The sequence below is a fragment of the Pinus tabuliformis genome, chromosome 6 (genome assembly GCF_031772625.1).
Source record: "Pinus tabuliformis cultivar Carrire ecotype Pingquan chromosome 6, CPIR1, whole genome shotgun sequence".
Taxonomy (NCBI): Eukaryota; Viridiplantae; Streptophyta; class Pinopsida; order Pinales; family Pinaceae; genus Pinus; species Pinus tabuliformis.
This window is the reverse complement of record NC_142292.1, coordinates 408,744,812-408,759,963: the sequence shown is the minus strand read 5'-3', so window position 1 is coordinate 408,759,963 and position 15,152 is coordinate 408,744,812. Positions and strand designations below refer to the sequence as shown.

The 15,152-nt window shown below is 32.9% G+C and overlaps 1 protein-coding gene across 1 annotated transcript; it reads left to right on the top strand.

Annotated features, from left to right (window-relative positions):
• Window positions 1-3,939: 3,939 nt before the first annotated feature.
• Window positions 3,940-8,627, top strand: LOC149259040 (uncharacterized). Its single transcript, XM_089448106.1, has 4 exons — window positions 3,940-4,437; window positions 6,615-7,128; window positions 7,405-7,613; window positions 7,752-8,627. Exons 1-4 carry the CDS (start codon window positions 4,369-4,371, stop codon window positions 8,625-8,627), a joined length of 1,668 nt encoding a protein of 555 aa, XP_089304232.1. The 5' UTR covers window positions 3,940-4,368.
• Window positions 8,628-15,152: the final 6,525 nt, after the last annotated feature.

The following is a 15,152-nucleotide window of genomic DNA, read 5'->3' as shown; positions in this document are numbered from 1 at the left end:
TGTGGGGATATGTATTTTTTTAGGGTTTCTTAAACATGAAGTATAAGTCATATGTTTTGACTATGGGTTAGGAAAATCCAAAATTTAAAACTAATTTTATCAAATCCAAAATTTAAAACCAATTTTATCATGATATTTTGTTATTTTGTAGTACATGTTTGCTGGTTGAGAATAAATGGGAGTTGTTTACTAATGAAGAATTGTTAAGGTTAAAAATGGTTGGAATCATAATTTTTTTTTAAGAAATTTATTAATAGCAGTATTTGAATTATATTTTTGATGGTGGAAATGGATTCAACACACTATCAAAATCTTGAAATTTGACAGCGCTAATTTGGATTTACAAAAATCCCTACCAAATTTTACCAAAATATTGCCAAAATTTCTTTGATTTTTAAGAAAAAATAATTTGATTAATAAATGTATAATGATACATTAAATTCTCCAAAATTATAGTCATGGTCATTACTTAGGTCTTAGAAAGGACTTTTAAATGTCAAAGTTTTTGTGAAAAATTGCAAGTCAAATATTTAAATAAATAAGAAAAAATATATAAAAATACTTATCATGCCACTTAAGGATATAATTTCAAATCTAATTAGAGTTTAACTTTTTCTAATACAATGAAGCATCCAGTTAGAAAATATTAATGTGCATCAAACATCCAAGTACGAGGATACAATATGTCGTTCTCTGATATTTGATTGTTACGTATATTAAATATACGTATGAATGTGAAAGTTGTTATTATTATTATATTAATATAATAATAATAATAATAATAAGAGAAGTTGTTATTATTATTATATTAATATATATTATATATATATAAATTTTATTTTATAAAATATTTGTTTGAGAATTTATTTCATAAATTAATTTTATTGAAAATATTTAATTTAATTAGTTTATTTATTTAATAAATTTTGTATGTATTTTTGTGTGTAAAATTTTATTAATAATTTGTAAATAATAAAATTAAATAACATAATATATTTGTCAATAATTTAAAGGTTTAATTGTGTAATAAGTAATAGAGTTCAGGCTTCTGTGATCCATATCAAGTTAAGAAAGATTCTTCAGCGAAAATCACATGGAATATCATTTGCCGACACGTTTCGAACCAACTAGTGTGGTTAATATTAACTTGTCCTGACGATGAACCACACTAGTTGGTTCGAAATGCGTCGGCAAATGATATTCCATGTGTAATAAGTAATATATAATAACATCATAAAATGTGTTATTGAGTTGAGAGGCTTATTCTAGAGTCTAGTATTAGGGGATGTATAAGTTTGTCTATTCGTGCCCCTTCAAAATAAAAAATTATATTTTAAATAGAAAAATAATGTTTAATATAATTTAAAAAAATGAATACACTATAAAGTAATTAGAAGTAAATAAAATGTGTAAATGAGATTTTTAAATTTTCTATTTTTCAAAAATATTTCAACAAAATATTTAAATAAACTATTTGAAGATCTATGTTAACTAATTTGTGTTGATATCAACTTCATATATATCTATATATAGAAAAAAATTAAGTTTTTACGGTTAAATTTTTTATTTGGTCCTATATATACTTTATTTAGCATTCGAAAATACAATTTTAATAATGAAAAATAACACATTATATTTTGCACTCTAAAAAAGTTTGGACATGAAGAAATTTGATCCCTCTGGACTCATGTTAAATCCGTATTTAAGATGGATCTACACTGGTTTAAATAAATGAGAATACTGTATTTTTCAAATATATATTTATTCTTAATACACATACAACTAGGTGCAATTGAATGAAATTAATGAAATAACTATGAACTTGGACTCGATCATGACAAACAAAGAGACATGAACTCGATCATGACAAACAAAGAGACATGAACATTTAATCTTTGAAGCAAGTGAGTTAGGTTCAATCTAAAATAATTATTACTCACTCCATAGATCTTGTTAATTTTGATCCTTGAAAATTTGAGGTGTGTTAATTCTCCCAATTATAAGTAATTGCTGACATGGCCAAATTGTCAAATTTCTTAAAGTTAAGATGGCATGTGTTATTAAATGCTTGTCTATTAAGGGCATGCTGTAAATTCAATGCTAACATAGGGTCAATGATGATTTGTAAAATTGTAAATTCAATGCTAACATAGGGTCAATGATGATTTGTAAATTAGGTTTTAGACACACACATGCACATACGCACAAGCATGATGCATGACAAGCATTTTTCACCTATGAAAGACCAAGTGGAACAATGTTTGAAAAATGTTTAGTCTTCTAGGCATACAACTAAGTGCAAGTGAGATGCAAGACAATTATTCATCACAATTAAAAGATAAAGAATGACAAAAATTACCAAATGAAAAACATGTAAATTATATATTGCCTTCAATGTTGATAAAGACCTTGCACACACCAAAACTACATTAAGACATATTGGTGCATGCTATTAGATGCTTGTTTGTTAGTGCCACAATATAAATTGGATACTAACATAAGATTATGGCAATTTTGTAAATTAAGTGTTGGTTACACACGTAGGGAAGTACACATATTGTCAAAGACAAACACTTTTCATGTGCATAAGGATTGATTGCAATACTCTTTGAGAAATATTGAGTGTTTGCATTTCTAAATATATGACTAAGAGCAAATGCATGCAAAAAAAATTATTCATAAAAAATACAAAAAGTGCTCCAAAGATTACACAAATCTTAAATATACAAGTTACCCATTAAAAACTTAAAATACAAATATATACATATCACTACAACCATCCTCATAAGTAGGTAATAATCAAAAGAGAATATCATTAAACCATGACAACATTTCAAACTTAAAAGACAAGTTCTTTAGATTTTCCTCTGCTCTAAATAAAAAAATACACACATAAAAATAAAGATATATATAAATAGAGAAATATTTCATTGGCTAATTAAATATTATAATCTAGTCAAAAGAAAATGTCATTAAACCATGACAATATTTCAAATTTAAAGATAACTTCTTTAGATTTTCCTCAATCTTATATTATTATTATTATTGTTCAATTTTAAAGGCACGACCAAGCTATACACCAGATTGGTATATGAGACCCCTTATTTGTGAGACGAGAGACCCACTTTTACGCAACGATTTAACTGCTAAATTTACTAAGGCATACATAATCTACCCCTAGTTTTGAACTTGTGACTTCCTAAAAGAAAACACTAAAAAAAACACATAAAAAAAAATATGGCATTTAACTTTATATTGTTGATAACATGTTTTAGTGTTTTAAAATTTTAATTGGAACATCAATTTATGTATACTTTCCATCCTTACCTGGCCCTAATAGTTTATTGAGTCAAAATCCAAGTTGCAGCTATAATTGGCCTATACCTAGACCATCGTCCAAGTTGCAACTAGGCTACAACCAACTATCTTCTGGCAGAGGGCCTTGTCTACTAGGCAAGCCCAGTTGTGGGGAACCCTTTGTGGTTGTAGTGATTGCCCTTAGGTCACGCGCCCTTGAGAATAGTTTAAAGCTCCTCCAAATGCAGATGAGGGCATATTTTAAGGCAAGGTAGGTGTTAGCTAATTGAGATCTACGCCAAATAAGCTGACCAGGGTGGTCTCCAAGGGGGAGGGACATGGGACATCTCTCCCCATAAATTGCTTCTCCCTAAGAACTTTGCCACCACCACCCCCTCCCCACCATCTAAAATAATATAATTTCCCAAACCACAACTTCGATATATAAAATTCACCAAAGCTAAAGCTTGTCCGCCGGGTTCACCTCGTGTGTTGACTTCAGCGCCCTGTTTGCCGGCGGAATAATCGCATGCCGGCAACATTTTGTCGGAGACTTTTCCCGGCCGGCAAGGCAGATTTTTATTTATTTTTAACAAAAGCTATTTGCCCTTTTTAATGATTTTATTTTATTTGAACTGGGCACTGAAGGTCTTGAGGAGAATTTAGATGGAGCCTCGTAGAAATCTCTGTCGCTGATCACAGCCGTCCAATTCTCGTAAAGTGCAGTAGATTTAACCAATCTGCCCCTCCACTACTTTTTTCCTAACATTCCCCAAGGTTTTGAGGAGCAGAAGCAAGGGGAGAACATGAACAGATGCTAAAATTCTTCTGTGATCTCTGACCGCATCAGCGCAAAGAAAGAAATTCTGAGCATTTTTGGCTCTTTAATGCCTTTTTTATGCAGATATCCCCCTTCCCCATTATCTCTCTAGACCAAATTTGACACAGGAATGATGATGGGCTTCATCTCCTGAGGCCCGCCCTTGATTTTTACATAGACCCCATTTTCAGTTTAGTCTCTCATTGATTACTCTGTGGGGCATCTGCATTAATAATCCACGAGCAGAACCCATGGAGAAGAAAAAGAAGAGAGACAAGTCTTCATTAAACAATACAGAGACTGAAGGTGGAGATAACCAGGTAACTTGAAACACTTTTTTATGTTTCAACCAACTTCAGAGGTTGGTATGCTCTTTTTCTGTATCTTGTTGTTCTCTTAAAGCCAATAATGGGTATTTTGAATGGTATCTGCAAATGTTTGTTCTGAGCAGGAATGCTTGCCAGACTGATTATTCCCTGTTAATATTCAGCAATTATTACAATTCTACTATATATATTATTTCATACCCACTATTTTGTTTTTTAAAAGGTGAGGGATGATATCAGTTTTGATGTTCTCAACTCGAAAACGTGAGATGATTAGCGTCTCTTGGACCCAAAAGGAGCGGTTGTGTTCCGGGATATGTTAGAATACAGTTTGTAGCAGTGTAACCAGGGATTATTCGGTGTTTTTTTTTCTTAACCCAGGCCCCCATTCTACAAGCCCCATGTATTACATCTGCCTGATCAAGTGTTCAATGCAGTAGCCTTTTACTGTTTCCATCAATGGGCGAGATATTCCACGGTGCAAAACAACAACATTGCTTTCGGTCGAGTCTTAGGCACTGCAAGCATGCTCTGTGAGGAGTGATTGCCATTTGGGCACACATATTGCTTTTGAGATGAGCCATAGGGCTGTAACTGGTTCCGTTGTACAGGTTCCATGTATTAGATGTGCCTGATCAAGTGTACAAGGCATTAATCTCTTATTGGTTCCATCGATGGTTGAGGTATTCCATGGTGCAAAACGACATCATTGCTTTCCGGCGCGTCTCAGACATTGCAAGCATGCTCTGTGAAGAGTGATGGTCATTTTGGCATTTGAGCAAAGCGATTGAGCTGTAACTGCCCTTTATTACATTAAGGCTGGCTGGATGAGTTCAGATAAGGTTGAATGAGTGCGGCTACTCTACCGCGCTTTCCTTTTTTTTAACAGATTGCAGTAATAGCATTGTTGCCCTTTTTAGTTTTGAACTAGCTTCATCTTATCATGATGAGGTTAGGGTGCCAGACATGGCATTATGGGAAACCACTAGCACCATTCGATACAGTCACCTATGCTGCGCTGGCGTGCATCCACGAGCACAAGCATGAACATGTCATTGGTGTGATTTGAACCATGTTTTGTTACCAGTTTTCACTGACCCAGCAAATCATCATTGGCAAACTTTCTTATTATGAGTGTGAACAAGACTTGTTTTTGTCTACTGCTTTCACGCACAGACAGTTTACATCCAAGAAGCATAAACTAATATGAGTAACTGTGGAAACCTGCATCCACAAATTTGTAGGTTTTTGAGATTTTGTGCTTCTCCATCTTTGATTACTTTATTCCAATATGTTCTCAAGTAGTAGAATGTGCTGGCTTCCTTCTCAGAATAAAAACAGCAAAATGTGCTCATCTTGATTTTTTTGAGATTTTACAATCAAGTTATGCTACATGATATCCTGAGAGTGTTGATGGAAACTTAGGGCTTATTTGATTCCCTTCCATATAGACGCAACATATTTTGTTTTCAATGTTGAATGCAAAGTAAATCCTTCTTTGGTCAATTGAACCACTTCTCTGGTCTGATTTGTTTTTCCTTATTAAAAGCGACGGCATGCTGCTTCCTCTTAACGCTTGGTACCTACATTTTCTGAATAAATTGACCTAAAAAAGTATTTATAATTTCTGCATGTTTCATTTTTGGAGTGGAGCGATATGAGCCACTTTGTTCCTTATGTTCTTATATTCAAGCCCAACAAACGGATTGAATGAAATAATACGTTGACAGTGTTGATGGGAATGTAGGGCAGAGCAGATTAGTCAGCCTGTGTCAAGTGCATATAGGATGGTATGGAAACATCCCCAACTAATTGGAGACAGTGCCCCACCATCCAATGTACATCGATTGCACTATGGCTAATTTGTTCAAGACACTTGTTTCTTCCCTTTGATTAAGTAACAAAAACAAATTTATACTCCATCTTTTAAGGTTTGACTCTTGGTTTTTTTAACAGATTGAGCTGAAAATATGGATTATGTGGTCATAGAGATGTAGGGCTTGTTTGTTTTCTGCTCTGAATGAATTAGAATAGAAGGCTTGTTTGTTTTCTTATGTGAATAGATAACAAAAGAAGCATGTTGTTGTTAATGCCTGCTACTTGATTATAAAGTTTGGAAGTAGGATGATGGAACAGAAGAGGTTACTATTTTTGATGTTACTGACAAACAGCAAAAGGAAGGAGAGATCCAAGGTGGAGTAACACTTGCGAAAAGATTTTATAAAGTGGGAAGTCCCGTGCAGGAGAATGTTACAGGGGCACACCATCAGAGTCCTCCTATTTTACAGTGGCCATACACACCACAGCCCTCAGCTGAGCAATCATTGCAATTCCCTATCCCCTCTAGTCAAGTTCAGCAACCTCAACCACAACCCCTTGCTCGGCATCAATCTCAGCATATGCATCCACTTCAACATCAACATCAACATCAGCAACAAGTACACCATGGACACCAAGGTGCATTGCAGCAAGGGCAGCCACAGCTACAGCAGCAATCAGTGCCATATTGGCCACATCCAGAATTTCCAGCGGCAGTACCACCACCAGGTCCATTCTATCCTTTTCCTCCAGGATCCAATGATTCTAATTGGCAAGCTACTGCATATAGTGGTGCTCATGTTGCAAATGAACATGCTACTCCATATGGATACCAAGGTGGTTATCCATATCCAGTAGGGTATCCAGGTAATAGTTCATAGAATCTATATGCACTCTATGCAAATATATATTGTTATCATACTTTCGTAATTGATTGTTTAAATATGGAGTCTATTCTTTCGTGCCTGCTACATTCATTCTTTTTAACAGTTAGATTCTTGTTTAAAATAGTAAAGGCATCCCAATAGCAGCATTCCTTCAAGTTAAAGTCAATCAATTGTTAATGTCCTTACAAGGAAAACATTTGAAAATTTTCAATTGTGTTTTCCTACTTGGGTTTATAATTTTTATGTTTCACTGCAGGACCATGGGATCCTGCAGCATGGTGGGCTCATTCACATCAGCAAACTCCTTATCCTTATCCTTATCCACCTTATGGAGGTGGATATGGTTATATGGCACCTCCTGCTCCTCCTACAGCAGGTTCCACTCTGGGTGGAGCTTTTCAGAGAGGAATTATTAGGCCGCCTGTTGGGCTTTCTCAGAAGCATCAACGATTGTGGGAAGCACAGGTGAGAGCTTCTATAGAATGAATTTCAACATTTTTTTTGCTTTTCAAATTTTCTTCTTGTGGATGTAATCTGTTGTGCCTTGTATGTGATTGCAAAAGAAATGCATGTTTTATGTTGACGACTACTATGGGTTTGCAGTCAATGGAAAATGTGCAGCTGTGGTGTGCATTGGCTCGGGTAGAGTCGGAAATTGCTGCATATCGTGGGAGGTTTATGAAATTGGAGTCAGATGTTTTTGCATTGAAGGCACACCATGATGCTGCTGTAGACAGTTCTGCTATAGCAAACACTGCTACACAAAATGCTAGAAAAGGTAGAAACAAGAGAGCCATTGGTGTGACAACTACTCTGCCTTCATCTGACAATTTCCAGCCTAGATCTCGGGGAAGAAAGGTTACAACTTGTAGGATAGTGACTGAAGACAAGGAAAAGAATGACAGTGAGAAAGACAAAGAAAGCAAACCCGAAGAAAAAGATAAGGTGAGCACTCCTGTAATAACTGTGCACCCACCAAACCCTCCTGTTGCTGAAGAGGAGCAAGATAAGGTTCAACCAGTCTTCGCTAATGGCAGTGATTTTGAACTTGACAAAAACAAATCTAGGCTCAATTCGGATTTTTCAACTGCAGCTGTATGTCATAACCATGTGTTCACAAATGATGCTGATAATATTCAGTATAGCACTATAAACCAGATAAGTGCTTTTGGAGCACCTCTTCCTGCAACAGAAAGGAAAGAAAATGGGAATGAGCACACTACAGACAGAAAGGGTCCTCTTTCAGGGCTTCCACAAAATCTTAACAATTTTTTAGAGAACAAGATTTCAGAATCTGGTGAAGAAAGTTTTGCTTCTTACAGAGGTGTGAATAACAGAGTCAATGGGTGGTCATCTGCTTCTCCTGCTGGTGATGGTGTGAGGAATATGGTGCTTGAGAGCAGAATGCACCCTTTTTATGATCATGGGCATGTTATGAGATCAGACACAATGCGGGGAGGGAAGATGCTTTCTGCCTAGGGCTATGTTTGTGAGGATGCCTCTGAGGAACAAGATGATGTGGTTCCATCAGGAAAAGAAGAAGAAGATGAGGAAATGGAGGAGGAGGGAGATTCAACACTTGATGAAGGAAGGAGGCCAAAGGGGGAAGGTATTTTAAGATTAAACTCGGTCTCTTGGATCCCTAAAGGTTTGACTCAGATGAATAGATGGTAGAATTGTTGAACTTATTGATATCTGGAGTTTTTGGCTTTCCTTCCTCTAGCCACTTTCTGATCCAGTAAGAACAATTGTATTCTTTCATTTACTCATATTCATGTTGTGTTTTCACTTCTTGGGATAGTTTCTAAGGAAGTCTACCTCAAGTTTTTGTATATGACAGAATAGTTGATCTACTGACCTTACATATAAAGTACTTAGAAATTACTGACCAGTGACAACAGATCCTGCTATTTTGAGGTAGGCAGAGGCTTATTTGACCTGTCTTGTCAATGTAGACACATGAGTTAACCCAGCTTGACTTCTTATTTGAGGTTCCTTGGAAGATGGCAAGCAGTGGTGATTTTAAATTTTAAAATGTAAGAATTACAACGGGGTATTCCCTTTTTGTCTTTACCCCATAAGATAGTAAAGATGGTCAGGGCACAATTTTTGTCACTTACAGATACTGTACATTTGGATAAGTATTCCATCACCGCAAAGAAATTCAATTATTTTCTTGATACAGAGATGAAATTTGTACAAAATATGAATGTTCCTTCAATTGTATTGAATTTTCAGAGTGTAATATGGTGAATATAATAATGCATTCTAGTTTTTTCTCTGAGATTCTGTTATTTTATTTGCATGGTAAGATCATGGACCACTAAAATACTTATTAAACTAGGGAAGTGATGAAAAGAAAAAATCCTATAAAGCCTGATGCTTTTAAAGCGCCCGACAAGGTTCAAATATCACCTGGGACACGTCCATAGTCATGTTCGTGCTTATTGTAACCCCAGTAAGGCTTCCTTTCACGGGACGCATCCACCTAGAAAAAATCCTAGATTAATGGACCTCATACAGAAACATAACTAAATATTTTCTGGATCTAATAGATTTGGCCAGAGGAAACATTTGATTAAAAACTTTACAACAAAAGGAAACTATTCAACGGAACTGTTTCAGTTACAGATCTATGCTTCATGCTTTGTGAGGTGAATTGGACCAAACTTTAGTTGTGAAACAGTAATTAACTAAAAGCAAAGTGAGAGAAATTAACCTTGGTTAGCATTGAGAGGTTTACTTTAGAACAAAACTATTGTAGGTTTTTAATTCTCCAGTTCTTGAGGTTCGCTGCGTTTAACAATTTTCTCAATCCTTTTTAAGAGTCCCACATTAGTTCCTGAACTTTTGATTTGCTATATAACTAACCGTGAATTCAGCTAGTCATCCTAATTGTTACTGTGGGCATTAAAGGCAAGGTCCAAAGGCGGCTTGATGGCTGTTTGTTAATTAGATAATAAGCTGTACTTGTACCCTGCCCTCCATATTTGTAGCCACATTGTTTATTCGGGTTTCATGGATTTGCTTATCAACTCTTGTATCAAAATTTGTAGATAAGAATATGCTTTTTATATATATATATGTTCTATATATAGTCAAGAACTCCTGGAAATGATATAATCTAGAGCGTTAACAGAGTTATTTCATGGTTAATAATTCATTCCTCTCTATAGCATATGGATATGGATGTATCTTCTTTTATATATGATACAAAATAGTTATTTTTTGGCTGGTTGTTGGGTTTATGTATTATTTTGATATTTAATAATATTATTTATTTATATTATAAAATATGTTTGTATGATAATGATCGCAATGATTGAGCCTGGATGGTTAGCTTAATTGGTGAGGTTGCTAAAATACATTGTCATTTGGAGGTTACGTTTTCAATTGTCCTAGAGGCTCTGGGGTTAGGCTGGGATTAATTTGGCCAAATGGTGTGGTCCCTTCGGGAAGACCTCACCTGATTTTCTGAGGAAAAAAAAAGATAGTAGTGATTGTTGAGATGAGAATTGATTAATTAGACTTTTACAAAGGTAAGGGAGTACTTTGATTTATTGAAAATTTTATTTTGATTAAAAACGTGCCAAAAGTACTATAGTTTTGATAACTTGAAAGGTTAGGAAGGAAGGTTGGGAGTGTGGTAGGTGTTTTGAAATTGTAATATAATTTGGGATATGTAGATGTTTTGAAATTGTGATATAATTTATAGGTATATCTAGGACACTTCTAAGATAAAGTGACAAGTATTTTGAAATTGTAATGTAATTTGGGTACTATATGTAAGACACTCTTAAAACATGGTGGTTTTCATCAACCCTCTTAGTGTCACAAAGATGACATTATTTTATCTGAGTTTTACTATGCAAATTGAGAGTTCAGTTTTTTTACTAACAACACTGGTTTTCTTCTTTGCATTAGTCAAAAGATAGAGAATTTTTTGATCTTTTAGATTACAGTTGACTACTTTTTTATATTATTTGAATCTTTTTATATCCTCTAATTCTTTATTACACCAAAAATTCTCCTTAAATTTAGATGTATTAATATTTTTAATATTATTGATATTCTATAGAATGAATTTTGCCTTTATTTCATAATGTTTTAGCCAAGACTTGACATTCTTACCTCATCGGAGTGCCTAATCACAGTGATGCTATGAGGAAGACTTTTCACAAGGAGTATATTACCTATAATTTTGAAATTACAAGTTATAAAATTCTTCTGGATCTACTATTTTTCCAAAGATATATCTCCAGAGTTCTCTAGAGATATATCTGCAAACTTCACATCAATATAAGATATCAATAGTGATGAGAGTTTTAAAGGACAATTTTTTTCTAATGTTAGCCAAAGGTTCATTCAATTGTTTTAAGTTAATCATAAGCTTTACACTTTCAATTTATTCTTTTCTCAATGCTATAGGCCCAATTGAGCTTGTTTTAATTGAGCTTGTGACGAATATTAATTCCTAGATATTTGTAGAAAGACACCAAGTCCAAGTTGTTTTGTCATACACTAAAGTATCATAGTGATATTTTTGGATTTAATTATTACATAACTTTCATTTTGTCAGTGTTCATAGTTGTACTTGTACTAGAGAGAAAGTCTTTACCGAAATTATAAGGACTACTCAACATAAAATTGATATCATCTATTGTAATATTTCACTGTGTAATATGGTTGATCCGTCCAACATTTAAAATGCGGAAATATTGGATAATATAATAAACTGTGAAACTCTCCAAACATTAAAAAAAAGAAGAAGCAAAAATCAAGTAACACAACTTAAATCTTCCAAAACAATCTTTTAACTTAGAATATAGACAAACTTTCTTTACTCTGGCATCATAGTCAATTTATGTCGACAACCCTCGCTTGATATTCGCCCACATCCACATTATTGAAAGCCAAGCTCATCATCTGTTTACCATTAAGCATTCCAACCCTCGCTTGATATGCGCCCACATTCACATTATTGAAAGCCAAGCTCATCATCTGTTTACCATTAAGCATTCCATGAGTGCTTGCAGATACAACAACGCTCCCTGCCATTCTAAATTAATCCGAGGAACAGACAACTTTCTATTAGATTTAGTGATCAAATTCTACGATCACAAACAAAATACATACAAATCATATGAAAAAGTCCTATTCAGCCAATCATTTTGTGCTATTTACATTTAAAAAATCACCTGTCTGGAGAATTCCATTCAATCGGAAGGCAAGGATGACTCCGCTGAAAGCAAAGAAAGTTAGTTAGTACTGTAAATAATCATTTAATCATCTTCTCTAGATAAGTTGACTGTTACATCCAGTTAACTTATTGTTTGTTAGTTGTATTTAAAATTATCACTTCGTTAAAGGAGCAGGAACTTTACTATATATGGAATTTGAAACTTCAATATACAATAGATGTTTCATAGTGATTTAAGTTAAGATTTTCTAAAGAAATTTTGTTAGAAAATTTAGCAGAGATATGTCAACGTTAAGTTTTTTTTGTGATTTCTTCCCAAAAATTTAACTTAAAATATAAAATAAATATGTTACTTTAATTTTTAAATTATCAGTTTTTTATGTGATTTTTTCAGAAAATCTTAATTTAAAATATAAAATAGATGTGATAACTTTATACATCACTTTAACCTTTAAATTATCTGAGTTGACTATTAAATGAAGTTTAAGTTGTTTGATAATTAGTTGAGTTTTACCATAATTATAAAAAAATAAAATTGAATTTTAAAATTATCACTTCAATATAAAATAAGGGTTATATAGTAGCTAGCACCTGCAGCTTAAATATAGTTTAATTAAACAAAAAAAACAAAAACAAATTTCATCACAAAAATAAAACAACTAATATTTTATATTGTATAAGAAATATGATTAAATGATATTGTTGATTATTGGGGGTTTTTCGCAGTGCATTATATTAGATATCATCACCAAATGCAATGAGTGTTAAGGTATCGTGTGTGTTTTATTTTTATTAATATATAATTGTTTATAATTATATTTATTAAAATATGTTTTTAATAATAATAAGTAATTTTAAATAGAAAATATTGTAAGAAAAATAATAATTCATGAAAATATAAATAATAGAAAAAAGAAAAAGAAAAAAATAAAAAAGTTAAATAAAAAAGAAATAAAACAAAAAACGAAAAAATAATACCTAATAAAAATGGTAGTTACTAAACCACCTCAACCAGTCACTTTACAAATAAATAAATTTAAATAATCATAATAATAATAATAATAAATTAAATTCATAATATTAAACTATAATTAAGTGTCATAAATTTTTTTTAGTTAAAAATAAATTAGTAAATAAATATAATAACCTTATACACCACCTTAACCTTTAAATTATCAGGCTGACTATTAAATAATAAATTAGTAAATAAATATAATAACCTTATACACCACCTTAACCTTTAAATTATCAGGCTGACTATTAAATAGAGTTAAATTGTTTGATAGTTTTACCATAGTTATTAAAATAAATGAATTTTAAAATTATCAATATGCCAGAAAAAATAATTTCACTTAACTTGAAAAAAGCTTAATCCTATCTAGAAGTATAACTGCAGCAGAGAAGCTAGTTATCGTTATGGAACTCTATTTTGAAAAAAGCTTTATGCCATCTAGAAGTATAACTGCAGCAGAGAAGCTAGTTATCATTATGGAACTCTATTTTGGATGTGACTCCATTAATTATTTAAATTTATTTATCGAGACTATATTTGTTTTTAATTATTTAAATTCGTTTGGTAATTAATTATATATATATATTTTTTATATTAAATATAAATATTTTAAATTTCATTATGTAATTGATTTATTAAAGTTTCGAAATTGTATAAATTATTTAATAAAGAATGTTATTAAATGGTAATATAAATTATGATATTTTTTTGGTTTTACTAGATATATTTATCATTTGGGTCACAATATAATTTTTTTAGAAGTTTAATGTGTTAAAGGTAATTTTTTTAATAGTTTTGGAATTTTTTATAGATTTCTGATTGGGATTGCGCAAAAACATTTGTGGTTAAATCTTGATTTGTGTTGTTTAAACTCATGAAGTAAGTGCTTTAATGGTTAAATATAAACATCTGTGGTTAAATCTTGATTTATGTTGTTTAAACTCATGAAGTGCGTGCTTTAATGGTTAAATCTTGATTTGTGTTGTTTAAACTCATGAAGTAAGTGCTTTAATGCTTATCATGCACTGATGTCTATCCAGTTTAATTTATATGGCTGCACTAGTCTTAATAGTACTCACAAATCAAAGGTTGAAGTTTACACCAAAGTAGTTATGCTAATTCTTCCCTTTCAATTAAATTGATTATGGGTTTTTAGCCATGTGGTATTAATAAACCAACGTATTAGCCCATGGTATTGTAACAAAATGGAGGTGAATCTCCATAATCACCAATCTTGTTACATATTTTTAAAGTGTATATATAATTTAATTTTTTTGCTAATGCAAGAGTCGGTCCTTCTTTTTCATTATAACGTAAAAACAAAATATGTAAAGTACATACAAACCCTAAGGATATGTGGGCCATAAGTTAACGAGCCTCACACATCCTTGGGTGTAGAGCCAAAGGCCCACACTCCAAGCCACGGGCCCACAAAACATAATAAAGTGACCTCCAAAATTCAATCACTTGTCAAGACTGTTCAATCTTCCTCCAGAGATCTGACGGACGAGGATCAATATCGGAAAGCTAACAAACGCACTCCTTAAGCCTTGAAACAGACCCGATGAGGAAATAGATACCGCCCTAAAATGATTTCGGTTCCGCCTGGGGGGATAACCCTCGAGCAAGTTATCCGCCCGAAATCCACCGATCCTGACCTTGCTGATTAACAAGCACGGTAATTAACATTGCGCCTGGACCCGAAGTCAAATAAAGCCAACGTTTATGTTAATTTCGGGTCCGCTTGGCCTGGTATCCTCCTTGCAATTTGCCATGCGAAATCGCTAGGATT